This window comes from Cnephaeus nilssonii, assembly GCF_951640355.1.
Source record: "Cnephaeus nilssonii genome assembly, chromosome: 7".
Taxonomy (NCBI): Eukaryota; Metazoa; Chordata; class Mammalia; order Chiroptera; family Vespertilionidae; genus Cnephaeus; species Cnephaeus nilssonii.
Genome location: NC_137078.1, coordinates 84,140,162 through 84,163,542, shown reverse-complemented (window position 1 = coordinate 84,163,542; position 23,381 = coordinate 84,140,162). Strand labels below are relative to the sequence as shown.

At 40.1% G+C, this 23,381-nt stretch overlaps 1 protein-coding gene and 1 pseudogene across 3 annotated transcripts in view; both read left to right on the top strand.

The window, feature by feature from the left end:
* ZCCHC17 (zinc finger CCHC-type containing 17) overlaps positions 1-23,381 on the top strand; it is a 53,163-nt gene that overhangs the window by 4,692 nt on the left and 25,090 nt on the right. For both annotated transcript variants that reach the window (XM_079776214.1, XM_079776213.1), the window contains exons 2-4: positions 1,686-1,806; positions 9,340-9,397; positions 22,238-22,338. In XM_079776214.1, coding sequence (XP_079632340.1) covers positions 1,741-1,806; positions 9,340-9,397; positions 22,238-22,338 — 225 coding nt within the window. In that variant the 5' untranslated portion in view covers positions 1,686-1,740. The remainder of the gene's footprint in view (positions 1-1,685; positions 1,807-9,339; positions 9,398-22,237; positions 22,339-23,381) is intronic.
* LOC307102881 (SWI/SNF-related matrix-associated actin-dependent regulator of chromatin subfamily A containing DEAD/H box 1-like) lies at positions 13,444-15,817 on the top strand (annotated as a pseudogene). The gene is made up of 2 exons: positions 13,444-14,904; positions 15,150-15,817. The product of its transcript is annotated as an SWI/SNF-related matrix-associated actin-dependent regulator of chromatin subfamily A containing DEAD/H box 1-like (transcript).

Below are 23,381 nucleotides of genomic sequence, written 5' to 3'. Positions count from 1 at the left end.
CAGCGATCGGGGCCAGTTGGAGTTGGGGGAGACCGCAGGAGGTTGGCTGTGGGAGCACACTGACCACCAGGGGGCAGCTCCTGCGTTGAGTGTCTGCCCCCTGGTGGTCAGTGTGAATCATAGTGACCAGTTGTTTGGTCTCCTAGGCTTTTATATCTATACTAGAGGCCCGGTGCACTGGGGGGCGGGTCCCTCAGCCTGGCCTGCGCCCTCTCAGTCTGCCTAAGCCAGCAGTCGGACATCCCCTGAGGGGTCCTTAGCGCTGCCGCCGCTGTGCTCCCCAGCCATGAACCCAGCTTCTGGCTGAGCAGCGCACCCCTTGTGGAAGCACACTGACCACCAGGGGGCAGTTCCTGCATTAGCACCTGCCCCCTGGTGGTCAGTATGTGTCATAGTGACCGGTCGTTCTGCCATTCGGTCGATTTGCATATTAGCTTTTTATTATATAGGATATCTATATATCTACTACCATATATATATATATATATATATATATATATATATATATATATGCTGTTACTAATGAATGATTTCATGATTCCATTAAAAAAAACACCACTGTACATATACAAAAGTCTAAGAGCAGGGGTTCTCAAACTTTTTAAACAGGGGGCCAGTTCACTGTCCCTCAGACCTTTGGAGGGGAGTCGGAGACTGTGGCGCACATTCCACATATGCGCACTGTGGGCCCGGAACAAGTCGGCAAAGGCAAAAACACCCGGCGGGCCGGATACATGTCCTCAGCGGACCGCATGTGGCCCGCGGGCCGTAGTTTGAGAACCCCTGTCTAAGATGATAAAAACACATTGAATTATAAATGATTTTATTTTCTTCATTATTAATGTATTGTCTGAACTTTAATTAATATTTTTAAAATATGTTTTTATTGGTTTCAGAGAGGAAGGAAGAGGGAGAGACAGAAAAACCAATAATGAGATAGAATATTTGATTGGCTGCCTCCTACACGTCCCCTATTTGGGAATTGAACTGGCAACCTGGGCATGTGCCTTAGCTAGGAATGGAACCCTGACCTTCTGGTTCATAGCTTGAAGCTCAACCACTGAGCCACACTGGCTGGGCGTATTGTGTGAACTTTTAAAATGAGCTTGTGTGTTTTAAATTTATCAGGAGAAAAGTAAACATAGTGGTTAAAGTGTGGACTCTGGTGTCAGCCAGAGTTTGTCTCTACCATTTCTTGGAATAGGCATAGTGATTGGACCTCCAGAAGCCTTGGTTTTCTCATCTATATACTACGATAATAATAGAACCTATATCTTGAGACTTTTGAGGGTTAAATGAAATATTGGATGTTCAGTGTTGAGCATGGTGCCTGGACATAGTAAGTGCTTGATAAATGTTAGCTCTTATTACTATTACTGTTTCCTTTCTTTTAAAGATCCATTTACGCCCCCCCCCCCCCATCCCCCAAAACCTTTCCTTGGCAAAAGAATACCAACAATAGCAATTAAAAAATAAGAAACAAAATAGCAGACTGATGGCCTTGGGTAAGTATCACAATGAAAAGAAATAAGATCAAGGTTTCTAAAACTCCCCACAATTAGAGTAGACAAAAGAGATTTGGATAAAAGTACATGGTGTTAAATCTATGTTATTACTCTGTAGAGTACTTTTCTTCTTTAATGCAGATGTCTCAAATTGTTGTCTGTCTTATTTCTTTGTGACAGTACACTTGAATTAGCTTTAGCAGAAGAGATATGGAGGAGCCATAGAACATTAAGGATGAATTCAGGAAGACCCGAGACCATGGAGAACTTGCCTGCTCTCTACACTATTTTCCAAGGAGAGGTATATTATTTGGGCTTTGAAAACGTACCATTTATGTTAAGCATAGATTGAGGGTGAAAAGTAACTGGGTTTGGAACTCCTGTCATTTGAGAATATCTTGAGCATTACAGGGAAGGGCTAGTGGAGCATCTGGCCATCACTTGTATCCCTTCTAAGCTCCAGACTTCTAGCTGCATACTTGGCATCTTCATTTGGATATCTCATAGCATCTCTGACTTACGTTTTATTTATTTTAATATGTTTTATTGATTTTTGAGAGAGAGGTGGGAGAGTGATAGAAACATCGATGAGTTGAGAGAGAAACATCATTGATCTGCTGTCTCCTCATGCCCCCTACTGGAGATCAAGCCTGCAACCCAGGCATGTGCCCTGACCTGGAATTGAACCAGTAACCTCTTGTTTCCTGGGTCAGTGCTCAACCACTGAGCCACATCAGCTGGGCTGATTTATGTTTTAAATAGAATTTTTAATTTCCTCACAAAATCTATTCTAGTCTTTCCCATGTCAGCAGATGGAACCACTGCCTATTCATGTACCCACACTAGAAATCTGGGCATTATCTTTGATTTTTCCTCTTAATTTGATTTTGATGTTCCCTCCCGCTCTAGTCCATTAGTCCTATAATTTCTTCCTCTCAGATATATCTCTGGTCTTTGTACTTCTTTATTGTGGTAACCCATTAGTTCAAGCTCTCCATCTCTTCCCTGGCCCTTACTGGGATCTTTACTTCTATTGTAGCCTCTTTCCAATCTGTTCTTTACATCATAGCCAGAATAGCATTTTAAAAACAGATTGGACCATGCTGCTTTCTCACAGCTTTTCTAGGTTTCTCATTACACTGAATACATTCAAACTTGTTTTCGTGACCCTTATATAACTTAACTTCTATCTAATCTGACAGTGTTGTTTTATCTACTTGTCCCCTAGCCACTCTGTTGCTCTTACAGCTCTGAATATTATAAGCTTGCTTCTTTCTCAGGACTTTTGCATATACCGTTGCTTCTATCTCCACTTTCCCCACCAACTTCTCTTTATTTTTTAGGTCTTAGACTTAATGTCATTTCCTTAGAGATCTTTTTCCACTATGAGTACACAGACTCATCCTGCATTTATTTGTGTACTTGTTTAATGTTTGTCTTCCTCACATGATACTAAGCTCTATGAGGGCAGAGCCCTGTCTGTTTTGTTCAGTGTTGTCTATCTTAATCCCAGATTGTATTTGTTTTCAGAGGAGAGGCTTTTGAACAGGACAAAGCCTGGATTTCAGTCCTAGTTCTTTTATTTACTACTAGAGGCCCGGTGCACAAAATTTGTGCACTCGGGTGGGGTGTCCCTCAGCCTGGCCTGTGCCCTAAGCCGGCAGTTGGACATCCTTAGCGCTGCCATGGAGGCGGGAGAGGCTTCCACCACTGTGGCTGTGCTCGCCAGCCATGAATCCAGCTTCTGGCTCACTGAGCACTTGGGGCAGCTCCTGCATTGAGCATCTGCCCCCCTGGTGGTCCGTGCGCGTCATAGCGACCGGTCGTGCCGCTGTTTGGTCGATTTGCATATTAGCCTTTTATTACATAGGATAGGATAGGATGTCACCCTTGAGACCATCACTTGATCACTTGAATCTCAGCTTTTTTATTTATTAAATTGAGAGAACAACTTTCATGGAATTGCCATGATGGTTAAATAAGCTGTCATCTAAAACACAATGCCTAAGACATGGCAGGAATTCATTAACATTATCTCTCTGCTTTTGAAGCAAAAGTAAAGGGAAAAAATTGTTTTCAGTGTCTTATGAGTGCCTATAGTATTTTAACTATATAATTTTTATGATATTTATACTTGCTTTGTGGGTTGATAAAAGTTTTACCTCCTCATAATGTTAGGCCTTTGAAGACACACTTTATGGCTTTCAGTTAATTATAGATAATTGTGGCTCTTGATTTTTGTTAAGTTTATCCCAACCTGTAATATAACAGTCAAGATATAAAGGATGATAAATTTAAAAAAATAGCAAACAACTTCGCTGTTAGAGCCTTTGACCTTTAAGAACCATAGTACCAGGGGGTTGGAGAGGGCAATGGGGGAAAAAAGGGACATATGTAATACTTTCAACAATGAAGATTTATTAAAAAAATAAAATAAACCCCATCGTACCCCTAAAGGTCAAGGTACCAAGACTCAGGAAAAGGAAGTGGTAGCATTGGAGATGAAATTGATTTTTCTGACAAGCCTTGACTTGTCAGGTGTTGCACAAAAGAAAGGGAAGAGTTCTCTGCCCTCCACAGACTGACTCAGATTTTTAGTAAAGTGGCTCCTGACCTACAGCTTTTTCTTATATGAGCTGGGGCTTGCATTAGTGTAGGTTTTATATTTTACTATCAGGGTGGATGGGCTAGAGCAGCGGTCGCCAACCTTTCGAACCTCACCTACCACCAGTGGCCCGCAGACCACCGGTTGGTGACCGCTGGGCTAGAGTAATGTTCAGAGAGAACTTTACAGTTCTAGCTTAGAATTTCAGGAACACATTTTGAAAAGTAATTGTTTAGAAGTAACTGGAATTAAGGATAGAGAAATTTCATGATAAATTGGAAATAAAGAAACTTTTTCAGAATATTCATCCGACAAATATTTAATGAGTGCCTAATATTTACAAAGAAGACCCAGTTACATTAAAATTCAAAAACATTTTTGTAAGCTTAATGTAAATCAGCACTTTCACACATTCTGTCATTCACTTTCTCCCAAGAAATTGTTGACCCCATTTTATGGGTAAGGAAACTGTTCTCAGAAGTTAAGTAGTGTTCAAATGGTTAATAAATGGCAAAGCTGGGATTCTAAAGTTCTCTCTCTGAGTCTGCTTTCTGCTACTCTGCAGTTGGGATAGTTCTACTGTACTTAAGTGCATGGAGGAACTGAAAGACCCACAAGAGAACTCTTGACTGAATTGAGGTATAAGAAGAAGGTAAATGGTAAATCTGGTTGTTCCATGGTCATTTGTACCTTTATTATGGTATTAAATATAGTCTGTCTTGTATTATTTTTACTTCTACATGTGTGTCTCCTTCACCGGATTGTGAATTAGTGGAGAGCAGAGGCCATGGCTGTCTCATGTATCTTGGCAACTACTTCAAATTCATTTTAAAATAGGCTAGGCATTCCTTTATTTTTTTTTGGGGGGGGGGGGCTGAATTGCGATTTTATTTTATTTATTTTATTTTTTTAATTTCTTTATTGATTAAGGTATCACATATTTGTCCTCGTTCCCCCATTCCCATCCCACACCCCTCCCCACACATGCCCCCACCCCCCTGTTGTCCTTGACCGCCGGTTAGGCTCATATGCCTGCACACAAGTCCTTCGGTTGATCTCCCCCCCCCCCTTTTTTTTTTTAAGTTGTTTTTATTTTAAAGTAACCTACATGGCCTCCTTCATATAGGTGCGCAGTAAATGTTTGATTTGGATTGATCCCAAGTCTCTTAGGTCCTATAGTTGAAGAACCTGGTGGTGCAGCCCATTTCCCAGAAGTTCTTTTCAGTGGGCTGAACAGGACTGAAGGGCCCAGTGACCAAATAGCTGAGAAGCCAGCATTCATCCTTTTCTTGTCCATAAAGTATGGTAGGGGATACAAGCATAGCAGTGGGAATTGGGGTTTGGCTTAGCCCTAGCCATAGTTAAAGAAATACTGAGGGGGGCTCCCTCTGGAGCTCGCACGCACACACTGTACCTCCTCCTCTTCCCTCAAGACCCACACTGCTCGCTCTCTCTCCTAAGCTCCTAGGGCTCTTCTTTTGCCTCTAACTTGTTCCTGAGCCCACACAGCCCAGCTGGCTCACCTTTTCTACCTCCGTGACTTTCTAAATAAACTTTCCTTGTATTTGAAAAACAAAAATGCTGAGGGAGATTGGTGTTGGTAAGGTGGACTAGAAGTTAAAATACTTCTGTTCTCTACCTGGTCATGCTACTTTTCTAATTTTGTGAGTTTGCACAAGTAACTTAATGTCTCTGAGCTTCAAATTCCTCATTTACATTATAGAGATAACTAGTTTCAAGGCCAATGCAACCTCTAATCTGAAGATGGTAAATTCATAATTCATTTTACCCAAGTCCTGAGTTTAGTTGAGATAATTACCAAACCCCCCGACACACACACACACACACACACACACACACACACACTATTTGACTAATTATTCTGGGGACACCAGTGCAGACTGTATGATCATTTACAGCAGGTGCCATTCTGTTAATTTCAACTCTGCATCCTAGGAGACACAGTGATGGAAACACCTGGTGCTGGAAATAGGCCTTTTCCTAACTGAACAGTTGAGTGCATCAATTCTGGAGCACATTAACCTTTCCTTTTGGGAGAGGCCAAATTAAGGTCTATTATAATATTTCTTCAGAAGATCATAATGTGACACTGGAGTTTCAGGACTGAAAAGTGAGATTGCCTTAATTAACAACAGCAAGGTGATTTGGGTTCCAACTTCCAGCTGCTACTTTTAAGTTTGTTGGAGTGTTGTGCCCTTTAATAATGTTACCCAATATGAGACATCTTAGCTCTTTTTCTAGAACCTTGGAACAAGTGCCTTTGGTTGGTTCAGAGAGAAGGGGGTTGCTTGTATTGTAATTAAAATTTCAGCCCTGACCAGTTTGGCTCACTGGATAGAGCGTTGGCCTGTGGACTCAAGGGTCCCAGGTTCGATTCTGGTCAAGGGCATGTACCTTGGTTGCAGGCACATACCCAGTGGGGAGTGTGCAGGAGGCAGCTGATCGATGTTTCTAACTCTCTATCCCTCTCCCTTCCTCCCTGTAAAAAATCAATAAAATATATTTTAAAATAAAATAAAATTTCAAGTCACCTTTTTTATCCACATGGTCCTGTTTTATAGAGGACCATGTGAACTTAGGTAAGCACTTCATGTCTCTAATCTTCATTTTTCTCATTTGAAAAATGAAGGGATTGAACTAGCTAATCTCTAAGATCCTTCCTCCACTTACACCTTGTTTTGATTTTAAATGCTAGTACCTGCCTGATTATACTGTGGTTTTTTTGGCGGGACTGTCTGGTCCCTACCCCAGCATAGCATGTTCATCAGTGTAAAACAGGAGTTTCAAACTTTTGGTTCTTAACCCATTCTTTTATTTTAAAAAAATGTTTTTGCTGATTTTAGAGAGAGAGAGAAACATTGATGAAAGAGAAACATTGATTGACTGCCTCCTGCACAACCCCTACTAGGAATCGAATCCACAACCTAGGCATGCATCCTGACTGGAGATTGAACCAGTGACCTCTCGGTGCATGGGACAATGCTCAACCAACTGAGCCACACCAGCCAGGGCTTAACTCATTCTTAATGCTCTATCTTAAGAGAGTTGGTTCAAGTGCTTTGTCCCAATATTCCCACTAACAAATGAGGAGAATGGAAATTTTAATCTATTTTTATCCTAACATTGAAGTGAGTAGTAATGCTATTTGGTAAAGTAGGAGGCACTGGACCAGGAGTCAAGGGACCTAGGATCTGTGCTTATCTTGTATCTAAATTAGTTTTATGCCTTTCTGTGCTTCAGTGTCTTGGACTGTAAATTCTTAAAAAGCTAAAATTTATTGAATGTACATTGGGTGCCAGATACCAGTGCTCAGTGCTTTATGTACATCAGTTGTTGCCTGCAGCAGCCAAGTGAGTACAAGGGGAACTTAGACCCTGAAAGGCAAGTTGTGCTCAGATCCCACGGGTAAGAAGTGGGAGAGCTGGGATTAAAGGCCACATCTTTCACTCCAAAGCCTGTGCTCTTCTACACCTATGCTATTTCACCTTGTCTGCAACATAGGAATCTACCCTTTATGCTTCCTAAGATTGTTGCCAGGAGCAGATAAGATATCACCTGTCACATTGTTTTTGGCTGCTAGGATTTTATAGTTAAAGAGAACGCAGAAGCAGTTTTAGTGTAGTTAAGACTCCCTGGGTTCAGATGCCAGTACTGTTATTTACTAGATTAGAACATTGGTCAGGTAACTTGGTCTCTCCACGCATCAGTTTTGTCATCTATCAGATGAGCATTATAACAGTATCAACATCATCTGCTGTCATGAGGATTCTGTAAAGCAGTTTAGATAGTATTTTACTTGTAGTGTATCCTATATAATAAAAGGGTAATATGCAAATTGACCCTAACAGCGAACAACTGGTCGCTGGGACGCACATTGATCACCAGGGGGCAGACACTCAACGCAGGAGCTGCCCCTGGTGGTCAGTGCACTCCCACAGTGGGAGCTCTGCTTAGCCACAAGGTGGGCTGACGGCTGCTAGCGCAGGGGCAGTGGCGGGAGCCTCTCCCACCTCCTTGGCAGCACTAAGGATGTCCGACTGCCTAAGCCGTAGTCGGACATCTCCTGAGGGCTCCTGGGCTGCCAGAGGGATATCTGACTGCCAGCTTAGGCCCAATCCTCTGGGAAGCGGGCCTAAGCTGGCAGGTGGACATCCCCCCAGGGGCCCCCGACTGCGAGAGGGCGCTGGCTGGGCTGAGGGATGCCTCCTGAGTGTACCAGGCCTCCTGTTAATTATATATTAGTGAATAGCAGTACAGCAGATCTTGTCTTATTCCATCCCCTTATAGTTGTGAAGCTGAAACAGTGAACAACTAATTAAAGTCACTGAAAAAAAGTAAAGTTTATATGTATAAGATTGTATTGAATATTTTACAAAAGTAATAATGAATTTAAGATAAATATAGTATATAGTGACAACTTTAATCCCAATCCACAGGTGAGAAGGGTGGGCTAGAAGAAAGGGGGGAGGAGAGAGAGGAGAAAGGGTGGGCTAGAAGAATGAATTACCTGGCAAGGGATCTGGGTCGTTTATTCTATTACATACTGCACAGTAGTACATAGACTGATCAAACCTCTAACCCCTCCATCTATTTTAGGCCAACTCTGTATAAGAATTGAGGGCAACTCTTTCTCTCTCTGATTATATCTTTTCTGTTTCAGTTATCTGTATATTGGCTTTTTCTCTAATTATCTTGATAAAACTCAGACTCTGGTTTGAAGTGAACTAACCATACAACCATAGGCTGTTTGGTCTGGTTTGATTTGAAGTAGGAAAAAGGGATGTAGGATTTGAAGTAGGAAAAAGGGATGTCCAACATGATCTATCCCATATTGTTAGAGTTCTCTGTATTGGAATTGGAGGTGTCTGGAACTGAGTATAAAGTGTAACTTTATTATCTGATTTTCTGCTGTTTATTCCTTTTGTTCACATACTTTGGAGATTTTAATTGGTGTGGGATTCGGACATTCCTGGGTACTGTCATAGCATCTGACAATAGTCCAATGTTTTTAATGAGTTCACACATATTTGTCAATCTGAATTTTTTACAGAATAAAGAGAATGTTTGACAGAATATCACTGTTAGGCAGTTTTGCAGCAGACAGGCAGGCAGTCAATATCAAGTAGAAATTCAGGAAGACTAGGTTAAATGCTACAGAAGAGAGACTCATTTGTGAAACATTGATTCTTTTCTTTTTTGTCTTTATAGGTTGCTATGGTGACAGACTATGGAGCCTTTATCAAAATCCCAGGCTGTCGGAAGCAAGGTGGGAGCCTATAACTTGAAATTTAGCCTTCCCACCGCATTGCCTTTGCTGTCACCCCCACCACATCCTAATTATAGGCTCTACATTTTTAGATAGTTTTGTTTTTGTGTAGAGATATGAATACAGACAAGTGATGACAGTTAATTTTTAGCACATCATAACTCAGAAGAATGGTGCTCTCTGACTTGGAGGGAGGGTTGGGGTACAGCTACTTTGGTTCACTTCTGGAACCAGCTCTTCCCCAAATTTCACCTGTGACCCCAGGCAAGTCACTTGACCTCTTTGGTCTTAGGATTTGGAGGAGGGCAAGATACTTACTCCCTAAGGCTAACATTTTGAGTTTTCCACTTATGCACATGGAAAGGAAATAGTATTATAATCAATACAAATATATATATAAAATGCTTTAAATTTTTTTTTACATATTGATAGGTTCAAATGTTTGTTGAACATTTTTGGAGAATCTGTTTTACATGTATAATCTTATTTGTTTCTCAAAACACTTGTAAGTAGAAAAGGCAAGTTTTATAGACTGGTAACCTGCTCAGAGTGATTTAGCTAGGTAATGGCACAGGAAGTACTAGAACCCAAGTCTGATTTCTAGCCTCATGGAATCTCTACTGCATCACACTGCTAGTGGATCCAAAGACTCAACTTGTTAATTTCTTGTGCTAAAATAAATTAAAGATTGTAATGGAAAAATGCAACCATAAGGTATTATTAGAAGAAAATATAGAATAATGTTTGATTGCATAAAAGTAAAAAGCTGCATTGCAAAAATTATCATAAGCGAAGTTGAGACAAAGAATTTGTCGTACTATGACAAAGGAGTCATAAAAAAAGGGTGAAGTAGGAAAAGGAGCCAAGGATATGAAAAGAATTCACAGGGAAAAAAATAGCAGTTGATTAATATCTTAAAAGATGCTCATTTTCATTCAATATTGATTTAAAAAATAACTTAAACAGTGGCACATCCATATAATGGAATACTACTCAGCAATGAAAATGAAGTATTGATATGTGCAACAATCTGGATCAATCTCCAGAGAATTAGTGTGAATGAAAAAAGTTAATCCCAAAAGATTTATACACTTTGCTATTCCATTTATATAACATTTTTTTATTTTTAAATATTTTTTAATTGATTTCGTAGAGGAGGGGAAAGGGAGAGAGAGATAGAAACATCAATGATGATATAATATCATTGATTGGCTGCCTCCTGCATGCCCTCTGGGATCAAGCCCGCAACCCTGGCATCTGCCCTTGACTGGAATTGAGCCCTGAACCCTTCAGTCTGCAGGCCGACACTCTATCCACTGAGCCAAACCAGCTAGGGCCATAACATTCTTTTTAAAAACAGTTTTATTGAGCCCGGCAGATGTTACTCATTGGTTGAGCGTCAACCTATGAACCAGGAGATCACAGTTCGATTCCTGGTCAGGGCACATTCCCAGTTTGCTGGCTTGATCCCCAGTAAGGCTATGCAGGAGGCAGCCGATCATTGAGTCTCTCTCATCATTGATGTTTCTATCTCTCTCTCCCTTTCCCTTCCTCTGTGAAATCAATAAAAGTATATTTAAAAAACAAACAGTTTTATTGAGATAGAATTCACATACCATACATTTTACCCCAAGTGTACAATACAGTAGTTTTTAGTATGTTCACAGAGTTTTGCAACAATCTCCACTGTCTAATTCGAGAACATTTTTGTCACCCCCAAAAGAAATTCTTTACCTATTAACAGTCACTCTAAATTTCCTCCTTAGCCTTAGGCAACCAGTAATCTACTTTCTGTGTTTATATGATTGCAAATGTGATCTTTTGTGATTGTCTTCTTTAACTTATTGTGTTTTCAGGGTTTATCCATTTTGTAGCGTGCATCAGTACTTCATTTCTTTCTTTTGTCATTCCAGAATGTGGTATGGAATCAACAACCAGTTCTCTGATTCTCTGATTCTTTGATACCAATGAGGTATCCTACAATTCAATTCTGACACTAACTACTTGAAGGTGGCATTGGGCTCCACAGGTTTAAGGGCTTAGTCCTACAAGATTCAATCAGACGCTAGTTGCAAGTATTGAGTCCCCAACATTACCCACACCATCTAACTAACTTGGCTATAAATTTAAAGTAACTTGCTAGAAAAACTCAAAGAACTCAAGAAAATGCTATGCCTACTATCAGTTTATTATAAAGGACACAAATAGCCAAATGAGGATGTATAAAGGGTGAGGTCTAAAAGAGTCCTATGTGCAAGAACCTCCGTTTCTGTGGAGGTAAGGTGCATCATCCTTTCAGCATGTGAAAGTATTCGCCAACTCGGAAGCTCTCCAGACTTTATTGTTTAGGGGTTTTTATGGAGGCTCCACCATGTAGGCACAATTGATTAGATCATTGACTTGGTGATTTAGTTCAATCTCCAGCCCCTCTTTTCTCCCTGGAAGTCAAAGAATGGGGCTGAGCATTCTAACCTTCTAATCACATGATTAGTTCCTCGTGAGATTACCAGCCTCCATTTTGAAGTTCTCTAGGGGCCCACCAATAGTCACTTTATAGCATAAACTTGGATAAGGTTAAGGGGCTTGTTATAAATAAGGCTTTCCTATCACTCAGGAAATTCCAAGAATTGTGCCAGGACCCAGCGACAAAGATCAAATGTGGATATTTTGGTTGTGATAGTGTACTGTAGTTTTGCAAAATGTTTATCATTAACCCTAGCTGGTTTGGCTTAGTGGATAGAGCGTTGGCCTGCAGACTAGAAGGTCCCGTGTTTGATTCTGGTCAAGGGCACATGCCCAGGGTTGCGGGCTCAATCCCCAGTAGGGGACGTGCAGGAAGCAGCTGGTCAATGATTCTTTCTCATCATTGATGTTTCTATCTCTCTCAACTCTCCCTTCCTCTCTGAAATCATTAAAAAAATATTTTTTTAAATGTTTATCATTAGAGGAAACTGGGTAAAGGGAACACAGGATTGCTCTAATATTTCTTTCAACAACAGGTGAATCTAAAATTATCTTAAAATATTTTTAAAAAGTGATTTAAAACATTCAAGCTTTTTGAGATTAATGAATATTTTTAAAGATTGTTATGTTATTAATACTCAATATTGGAAATGGGTATTTCTAGTAATAGTTTTACATTTTTAATGTGCTTAACCTTTAATTTAGCAATTCTGCAGAGAATTTAGTTTGTGATATAGCAGTAGATAAATTATATACATCTATGAGTGGACAATGCAGATGAATGTTAACTGTACTATTCTTAGATACTTGGATGCTGGTGCCTTCCTCATTTTACCAGAAGAGATTAAATGGAAAGTTTTCACACAATTCTACCACACTGCTACCTGGCTGATGGCAGTTGTAAGACACCATTGATTATAAGAAACATTCTGATTTCAGAAATGTTAAAAGTGTGTGTGTTTTTGGGAAGTGCTTCTTAGAATCGATGAAACAGGATGGATCTCAATGTACTGAAATGGAAAGATATCCAAGATAATAAAATGAAAGCATATTGCAGAAGAGTTTGTATGGCATGGCCCCTTTCCACCCCCTTTTAAAGCATATGTGCATATGCTTGTGTATTTTAAAAATTATTGTATACAGGGGTGGACAAAAGTAGGCTTACAGTTTTAATACAAAAAAATAATACAATATTTAATAAATAATATAAAAATAAACTGTTTCTCATACAACCGTAAGCCTGCTTTTGCCAACCCCTATATGTTTAGTAGTGTCTTGTGAATTCCCATGTCCCGAGTGCCAGGGCTCGCGCCGCGTCAACTTCCCGGCGGGTGTCCACCAGCGTGGTCTGCGCCGCTCCCAGTCTTTGGCCCCTTTGTGTCCCCGCGGTGCCGAGGCGCGGGGCCCTGGCATGTGCAGGGCCCTGGCATGTGCGTTCTCCAGGCAGGCATCGCTGTCCTGCAGGCGCCGCTCGCCATGGGCGGGCGCGCGGCTCGCAGGGGGGTTAGAGGGGGACGTGCCTGCGCGTGCTGGGATAGTTCATTTCAAACTCCCAATCCCACAAGGTGGTGGTTGCTACCAATATGAATCTTTTCAACCTGGACCGTCTTCGTTTTGAAAAAAGGAATAAGATTGAGGAAGCGCCCGCCCGAAGCAACACCTCAACCCTCCCAGCCTGGCCCTTCTTCACCAATTTCTCTTTTTGCCGAAGAGGAGAATGCTGAAGGGTATGTTAGCAGGGCAGGCAGCCCTGATTCAGATATAACTGAAAAAACAGAAGATTCTAGTGTTCCAGAAACTACAGTAAATGAAAGAAAACCAAGTATATCATATTTGAAGAATCAAGGAGGAATACAGTATATTTATTTGTCTTCTGATAGTGAAGATATTGTTTCTCCAAACTGCTCCAATACAGTTCAAGAGAAAAAATTCAACAAAGACACAGTGATTATAGTTTCTGAGCCATCTGAAGATGAAGAGTCCCAAGGCCTTCCTGCCATGACAGGTAGAAATAATGATATTTCAGAACTGGAAGACCTTTCGGAGTTGGAAGACCTTAAAGATGCTAAACTTCAGACCTTGAAGGAACTGTTCCCAAAAAGAAGTGACAATGATTTACTTAAGTTGATTAAATCAACCAGCACAATGTATGGAGCAATTGCTGCTGCCTTGCTGATGTTTGGTGATGCAGGTGGTGGACCCAGGAAAAGAAAGTTATCTTCTTCAGACACAAATGAGGAAGATGAATTTAATGATAATCAACCCATAAAAAAGAAGAGACTAGATCATGGAGAGGAATCAAATGAATCTCAGAATCTAGCAATAATTGGAAAAAGCAGGAAAGTATTGTATTGTAATTGCAAAAGGAATTTCCCCATTTGGGTAGAAAGGAACTAAGGGACGTACTCAAGGAACATGAATGTGCACAGAAGCCTTAGAATCTTTAAAAGTGTTTGCAGAAGATCAAGAATATGCTTCACAAAGTGAGTTTCCAAATGGAAAAGAAGTTTCTTCAAGAAGTCAAAATTATCCTAAAAGTATAGCTAAAGCAAAACTAAAACAGAAATATGCCATAAAAGCACAAAATGGGTTTAACAAGAAACGTAAAAAAAAATGTATTTAATCCGAAGAGAGTTACTGAAGACTGAATATGATTCAGGTTCTGATGCAGGTAGTTCACTAGATGAGGACTATAGTAGTGGTGAAGAAGTGATGGAGGATGGCTATAAAGGTAAAATTCTTCACTTCATTCAAGATGCTTCAGTTGCTGAACTTACTTTGATTCCTCAGTGTTCTCAGAAAAAGGCTCAGAAGGTAACAGAACTCCGGCCCTTTAATAGTTGGGAGGCTCTCTTCACAAAGATGTCCAAAACTAATGGCTTATCAGAAGATTTGATATGGCACTGTAAAACATTGATCCAAGAAAGAGATGTAGTTATAAGACTTATGAACAAATGTGAAGACATTTCAAATAAATTGACGAAACAAGTTACCATGCTCACTGGAAATGGAGGTGGATGGAACATAGAACAACCCTCTATTTTGTTTTGTTTTTTGTTTTTTAATATATTTTATTGATTTTTTACAGAGAGGAAGGGAGAGGGATAGAGATCTAAAAACATCGATGAGAGAGAAACATCGACCAGCTGCCTCCTGCACACCCCCTACTGGGGATGTGCCCGCAACCAATGTACATGCCCTTGACCGGAATTGAACCTGGGACCTTTCAGTCCGAAGGCCGACGCTCTATCCACTGAGCCAAACCGATTTCTGCACGACCCTCTATTTTGAATCAAAGTTTATCACTCAAGCCCTAGCAGAAGGTTGGTTTGAATTGGTTGGCATTGGTACATAAAACATGGACTCAATGGCATTTTGGTCAATGAAAGGGGCCTAGGAAAAACTATTCAAGCCATTGCATTCCTGGCATATCTCTATCTCATTTGATCATTGTACCTGTGTCAACTATAGATAATTGCTTAAGGGAAGTTAATTTATGGTGCCCCACGTTGGGCGCCAGATGTGAATTCCCACGTCCCCCGTGTGGTTCAGGGTTCGTGCTCTGGAAGAGGGGCTGCACGCAAATGAAAGAGACAAGACAAGAAACAATAATTTGGAAATATTGGGGGACCAGGCGGGAGCCCAGCTCAAGAGGGAGGACTCCGCCTTGCCATCCTTTTATTCAATTTGGGATACACCTATAGCCCTTAGGCAGGCAATTTCCAGTAACAGGCTGACTATCTTATCAGTAAGGATTTACATGACTGTCTGGTGGGCAAGTTGCTTCAGCTACCATTGTCTGGACTAAACAGTGAGTGTACAGCCTTGACCTTTGCCAGAACTCAAGGGTCACCAGCCTTCCAGGTTCCTTGTCCACACCTCTCTGCTAGTGAAGACAATGGATGGCTTCCCGCAGTGTCTAGAAGAATATCCAACAAATTGTTAATAATAATTACCTCTGGGCAGTTCACTTTGCTAAAGAAGAGTTGTAAATGGAAGAGGGATTTACATCTTTTGCAGTTTTTAAAACAAAATTATTTTAATAAAGTCCAACAGCTGGTCTTTGGATATTAAAGCCACACTCTAGCCTTGGAGACTACTATGCTGCAAATTGCATTTTGGCATTATAAACGGCTTACCAGTAGTTTCCAAGCTAGCAGTAAGCAATCTGTAATAAAGTTTCTCATTTTATGTTGATTGGGGTTTAATGAAATGGAAACTCATCCCCGTACCTATAGAGCATGCGCCTCTTTTGGTCTGAAGACAGATTTTCTTATTTAGTGTACTTGCCATAGCTGCCAGTATCTAAGAGTCCCATCCCTACTGGAGTATTTATGTGACACTTTGGGGACTCTGTGAGTATTAAAGGCCTGCCGCCTTCCAGCAGTCAGTCTTCAACTCACTTGTGTACATGCCCTGTCAGATGATGGCTCTGATTGTCGTTGCCAGCTTACGAGTGAATCTGTCAGTTTGACTGCTGTGCTGAGTGAGACCAGCCTGGGAGGGAGAGTTCAGGGAGCCAAAAAATTAGGTGGAAACTGTGAGTTCTAATCCTGGGCTCTTCTCTAGGTGAATTGGATAACTTGAGCAGTTGACTTTCCTACAGTGTAGGTATTTTAGATTCCCCTCTCTTAAAGGGGAAGATTATTAAATCCCACCCTGAAAGGACTGAGCATGAAGTAACATCTCCAGATTTGAACATTTCTGGTTCAGGAAGGTAGACTCTAATTTGAATTATTTTTCTCAGACTTCTATTCTCAGAATTCTTTACTACTCCGTTGAAGGTCCTTTCCCAGTATTCAGCTCTAAATTAGATTTTCTTTTCCCCTCTCATGATATTGTCCAGTAGAACTTTCTGCGATAATGGAAGTGTTCTGTTTCTGTTCTGATGTGTATCCTGACGCAACCAATCAATTCTCCAGACACCAACTGGGTATCTTAACAATACAATTAAATTCTGACACTGTCTACCTAGAGTTAGTGTCAGATCCCACACGTTAAAGGGGTCATTCCCAGAAGACGCCAGTTGCAAGTTCTAAGGCATCTGTACTTCTGACTGACTGGTTATGAATCAGAGGGTCCCACGACACTCTCCACAAGTTTGATAATTTGCTACCACAGCTCACAGAATTCAGAAAAACACTTTTGTTATGTTTGAGGTTTATAATAAAGTATACAATCAGGAACAGCTCAATGGAAGAGATGCATAGGGCAGGTTATGGCAGAGGAGCACACTGAGCTACCATGTCCTTTCTGGCATACCATCCTCCCAGCAATCGGACGTGTTCACTAACCTGAAGCTCTGACTTTTGTTGTTCAAGAATTTTTGTAGAGTGCCATCTCCAACCTCTCCCCCTTTTTTTCTGGATACCTATGGGGCTGAAAGTTCCAACTCTGTAATCACTTGGTCATTCTGGGGCCTAGTCCCATCCAGAGACTGTCTAGGAGCCCCACCCAGAAACATCCATTAGTATAAACTCTGGTGTGATCTGAAGGGGTTTATTATAAATAACAAAAGACGCCTGTCACTGGGGAAATTTCAAGAGTTTAGGAGTTTTATGCAGGGACTGGGGACAAAAACCAAATATATTTGTGTTATATCACATCTGTACAGTTACATGGTTCGTGATCACCAGACCGAAAATAACCTTTGAGATCAGGTGGGGAAAGGACAAATGGTCAATGCCATTGTTAGGGTTTTTGGCTGGTGATGGGGGCTGTGAAAGAATTCACAACTAAAGGAAGAGAGATAGAGTTTATTTTACTTTCCACAAAGGGAAAGGGCTGGTGTATTGTTAATTAATACAAAGGCAAGCCGAAACCGGTTTGGCTCAGTGGATAGAGCGTCGGCCTGTGGACTGAAGGGTCCCAGGTTCGATTCCGGGCAAGGGCATGTACCTTGGTTGTGGGCACATCCCCAGTGGGGGGTATGCAGGAGGCAGCTGATCGATGTTTCTCTCTCATTGATGTTTCTAACTCTATCCTTCTCCCTTCCTCTCTGTAAAAAATCAATAAAATATATTTAAAAAAAAAAATACAAAGGCAAGAAAGAAATAAACCGTGGCCTGCTTATTTATTTATTTATTTTAAATTCTTTATTATTGAAAGTATTACATATGTCTCCTTTTTCCCCAGTTGACCTCTCCCCTTACCCGAGGATATTTTTTCATTGATTTTTAGAGAGAGGGAAAGACAGAGAAAAATATCGATCTATTGGTTGCCTCTTGCATGCGCCCAACCAGGGCCTGGACTGGGGAAGGAGCCTGCAACCAAGGTACGTGCCCTTGACCAGAATCAAACCTGGGACCCTTTGGTCCGCAAGCTGACGCTCTACCCACTGAGCCAAACCGGCTAGGGCTTGCCTGCTCTTTTAAAGGGTAATGGCTGCTGTAGCTAGAAGGGAGGAGGATTTTTGGGCTGAAATTGAGTAGACGTCAGAGGGGTTGTCTTTGAAAAGTTTGTTTTAGTCAGGGCAGATATCCTAGGGAGGTGTCTTTATTAGTATTTGTACAAGTCTGTAAAACATTCTTAGAGCAAAAGTTACAGAGTTTAAAAGGTGGGCAGATTGGGTTTGCAAGGAAGGGAGTAGAGCCTTTCTATTAACTAGAAACATTCTGGCCCCCTCTATTAACTAGAAACTCCCAGGGTCATTAGAACCCCAGGGATGGGTATGCAAGAATATAGCCTTGAAAGTAGCTTGTTTTGTCTTATAGTTTGAACAGAGGGGCTGTTGGAGTCAGAGGAGCTAACAGTCTTGTGGTTTAATTACCTGGTGTTTCTCATAAATTGTGGAAGGCTATAACAAAGAAAAAGAAAGACTTTTTTTCCCCGCTGTCCTTACAGCCATTATTTCTTGGGTTTTTGGTACTCCAATAAATAGACTTTCTGTAAAGAAAAAAAATGTTCCAGTAAAGAAAAATACATCTCAAATACATTAATTAGAGGTTCAACATTAATTTTCCTTTCCTCTAGGCTAGGGCATCTGAGTTTTCTCTCCTGATTTTCCAGTTAGATTGCTCTGCTCATTACATCATTGGAGGGGGAAAAAACCCCAACTCCTTGAAATATATCCAATTTAGAGATTATGTAATGGTCTAAAATTAAAAGTGTGGGGTATATAAAACACTGTGAGGACCCAGAGTTATTCAGAGATAGGCTGTCACCTCTAAGGTCAGCTGAAGTAGGTTGGTGAGGCCCAGTGACCATGGTCAGAGAAAGCAGAGGCTTCAATAGGAGCTCCAAACAGAGAGGGCCGATACTTTGAGTTATAGGTGCATGCCCACATCTGTGTGAATGCTTGTGTGTGAGAGAGAGATAGAGAGAAAGAGAATAAAGGTTAATGATTTTCCCAAAAAACTTTAGGGAGGGCAGCTATTTTATTTATTTATTTATTTTACATATATATTTTTACTGATTTCTGAGAGAAGGGCGAGGGAGAGAGAGATAGAAACATCAATATGAGAGAGAATCATTGATTGGCTGCCTCCTGCACGCCCCCTACTGGGGATCGAGCCCACAACCCAGGCATGTGCCCTTGTCTGGAATCAAACCTGGGACCCTTCAGTCCACAGGCCAATGCTCTATCCACTGAGCCAAACCAGCCAGGGCGGGAGGGCAGTTATTTTAGATATAAATTTTTGTTTTATCTATCAGTTTTTTTTCTTTAGTTTGATTCCTGGTTTATATTCATTCAAGATATTGTTAATATATATATTTTCCTCAGAATAGAAATAGTTTCCTCTATGATTAAAACATTTGAAAACAAAAAAACCCTGTAATTCTATACCCTATTTTAACCATTGTGATAGCATTTTTATAGCAGTTCTTTGTCATTTTTAAAATCTAGTTTAAGCATTCTTTTAAAATCTAGTTTAAGCATTCATAATCACATTATACAATTTTATATTGTATTTCGTTGTTTACATGGAAAATGCTATCTCAAATACATCTCAAATACATTAATTAGTTATAATGCTTGGCACATAGTAGGCACTTAATAAATATTCACTAAAAATGAATTATTGACATATTTTTATGTAATCTTTGAACATCATTTAAAAAATATGTTTTTATTGATTTCGGATAGGGAGGGAGAGAGATAGAAACATCAATGATGAGAGAGAACTATTGATCGGCTGCCTTCTGCACGCCCTCTGTTGGAGATTGAGCCTGCAACCCAGGCATGTGCCCTGACCGACAGGGAATCGAACCATGACTTCCTGGTTCATAGGTTGATGCTCAACCACTGAGTCATGCTGACCGGGCTTGAACATCATTTTTAGTGGGCCATCAAGTGGCTATCTATACTATAGTTCATTTTCCATTACTCTACTGTTGGATATTAAGTTATTTCTCATTTTTCTCTGTTTTAAAAATACATTGCACATTTTGATGTAGATTGCTTTCCCAGATGCATATAGCCTTTTCTGTGTATAAGATTATTTTCTTAGGATAGAGTCCCAGAAGTGATTATGTGCCAAATTAATTATTAGTCTGGGACAGACTAATAATTATGCAAGGAACAGAATACAATTGAGAAACATTTTTAAAAAATATATTTTATTGATTTTTTTACAGAGAGGAAGGGAGAGGGACAGAGAGTTAGAAACATCGATGAGAGAGAAACATCGACCAGCTGCCTCCTGCACACCCCCCACTGGGGATGTGCCCGCAACCAAGGTACATGCCCTTACCCGGGACCCTTCAGTCTGCAGGCCGACGCTCTATCCACTGAGCCAAACCGGTTTTGGCAAGAGAAACATTTTGTTAATTTTGCTGGGGAGTACAGGATTAATCTGGCTTCCACCAGGGCTGTATCAAGTTGCTCAGTTTTACACATGCAGGGCTTTGTCTCTTTGCTTTCCTCTGGCTGACTCTTGCCACCTGGTGGTAAAAATGGGCATTGATAACTTTTTGTAGTTCATAATCCTGATAAGAGTCTTAAGAAAGATTATTTGATTTGGATGATTTAACTATTATCTTGTGTCTGACCCTGAACCAATGAATTGCAATGGCCGAGGATGTGAAGTACCTTTTTTTTTTTTTTTAAATGTTAGAGAGAGAGGAAGGGAGAGAGGGAAACATTAATTTGTTATTCTACTTATTTATGCATTCATTGGTTGATTCTTGTATGTGCCCTGACCGGGGATCGAACCTGCAACCTTGGCATATTGGGATGATGCTGTAACCAACTGAGCTACTCGGCTGGGGTATAAACTACCTTGATTGACTAAGCCTGTTTTAATGTGCCCACAATTGGAGGTTAGGTCAGCTCCAATCAAATTACATGGATTGACCAGATTACTTTAGAATGTAATAAAGATGTTTTCTCAGTAAAGAACCTTGGCAGACAGGAAAAGGATATCTGTTGTAAATGTTTTATTAAGTATCAGTAAGTTATTTAATAACTAGAGGCCCAGTGCACGAAATTCGTGCACAGGTAGGGTCCCTAGGCCTGGCTGGTGATCAGGGCCAATCGGGGCCTTCCTTCGTTCCACGCTGCCCCCTAGTGGTCAGCACACATCATAGCAAGTGGTCAAACTCTCAGTAGGTCAAACTCCTGAGGAGATAATTTGCATATTAGCCTTTTATTATATAGGATTATTGCAGAATTTAATTATTTTAAAATTAATTTTATTAAATGTTTTATCATTCTTGATAGCATTGCTAAATTATTTCTAAAAATTTATACTAATTCTAGCAATATTTTTATTTTAATATATTCTCATCAACTTTGGGTACTGTTATTTTCTAAATATTTTGCTAATTTAATAGATTAAAAATTGTACTTTATTTATATTTCCTTTTTTCACTTAACATTTATGACAATTATCTTTTATAACTGTAATTTAAATAGCTGCTTACTCTTGCTTTTGATAGATTTACCATACCTTACCAAGCTATTTCTCAATTATTGGACATTTAGGTTATTTAAAAATTTTTATTTTTAACCTTTGTAGGTAATAATACTGCAAGTATTTTTTTCCCCTGCAAGTATTTTTATATGCCCATAGGTTTTTGCCTCTATGAGGTTTTTCTTTTGTAAAAATTTCAATGATAATATTTTTGCATCAAAGGTATAAACATCTTTATGCCCTTTGCTTTAAAGAATTTTACCAACTTGTATTTTTATTGTATAGTTATTGTATCATATCTTACTAACATTGAACACTATTTTAAAGAATATTTGTTAGTTGATTAGATATAAAAAGTGATCTCAAATAGTTTTAATTTGCAATTTTAAATTAATGAATTTTTTTAGTGAATTCCCAACTTCCATCTTCCTGTTACCTTGTTATTTAGAGTATAAACACCAGACGTAGAGCATCACACCAGACATACCTTGTGCTTAATTTTATTTCTTTTTCTTGTGCCCAGGTCTGGTCCATCGAACTCACATGTCATCCTGTCGTGTGGATAAGCCTTCTGAGATAGTAGATGTTGGAGACAAAGTATGGGTGAAGCTTATTGGCCGAGAGGTAAAGTTCTGTGCTAATTTCATTTGGTTAGAAAGGATTAGGAAAAGCCAGGATTTTCTTGGTATTTTAATGTGGTGAGTGTGTATATGTTAATTGTGGCTAAGAATCTTATTTTGAATCCTGTCCCATAATCTGTCCTGAATATAAACATTCTGGCTGGTTCTCCTTTCAAACTGAGAAGGAATGGTGTGAAGTACAATAAGTGTAGTACAAAAGGACGTAGAGTTTACAGTCACTTTTCCTAATACCTGGCACCATGCAACATGAGGAAAGTGAGAAAGCTCTGAAGGACCCTGATACAGCTCACTTGAGGGTATGTGGGCTACGGGTCATTCATTCATATGTGATTTTATAATTTTTATTTTTAACCTTTGTAGATAATAATACTGCAAGTATTTTTATATGCCCATCGGTTTATGGGAAGACCACAAGAGAAATATGAGCATATACTGAGGTCTGCTCTGCTACCAGGGGAGACAGCCTGAAAGAGATACTATTCAACAATATTTGAGTGCTTAATATATGTTAGGTCTGAGGGATACAAGAGTGAACTAGACATAGATGACCCCAGCTGTTATAGAGCTTATTAGAATATAACTGGAGGAGAGAAAGAAAAACAAATAATTAAAGATTATTGTAAGTGCTATAATGGGTTCAAACAATATCAGAGGTAGGTTTAGAATTCAGGCGTCCTCAAACTACGGCCCGCGGGCCACATGCGGGTGTTTTTGCCGTTTTGTTTTTTTACTTCAAAATAAGGTATGTGCAGTGTGCATAGGAATTTGTTCATAGTTGTTTTTTTTAAACTATAGTCCGGCCCTCCAACGGTCTGAGGGACAGTGAACTGGCCCCTGTTTAAAAAGTTTGAGGACCCCTGGTTTAGATAAAGTCATCAGGAATGGGCTTTCTGAGGAGATGGCGTACGAGCTGGGAAGGAAGTAGTCATGAAAAGCTGGGATAAGTATATTCTAGGTAGAGAATAGCTGGTCAAAGACCCTGAAGTAAAGAAGGGCTTCAGATGCTGGAGGAAGCAAAAGAAGACC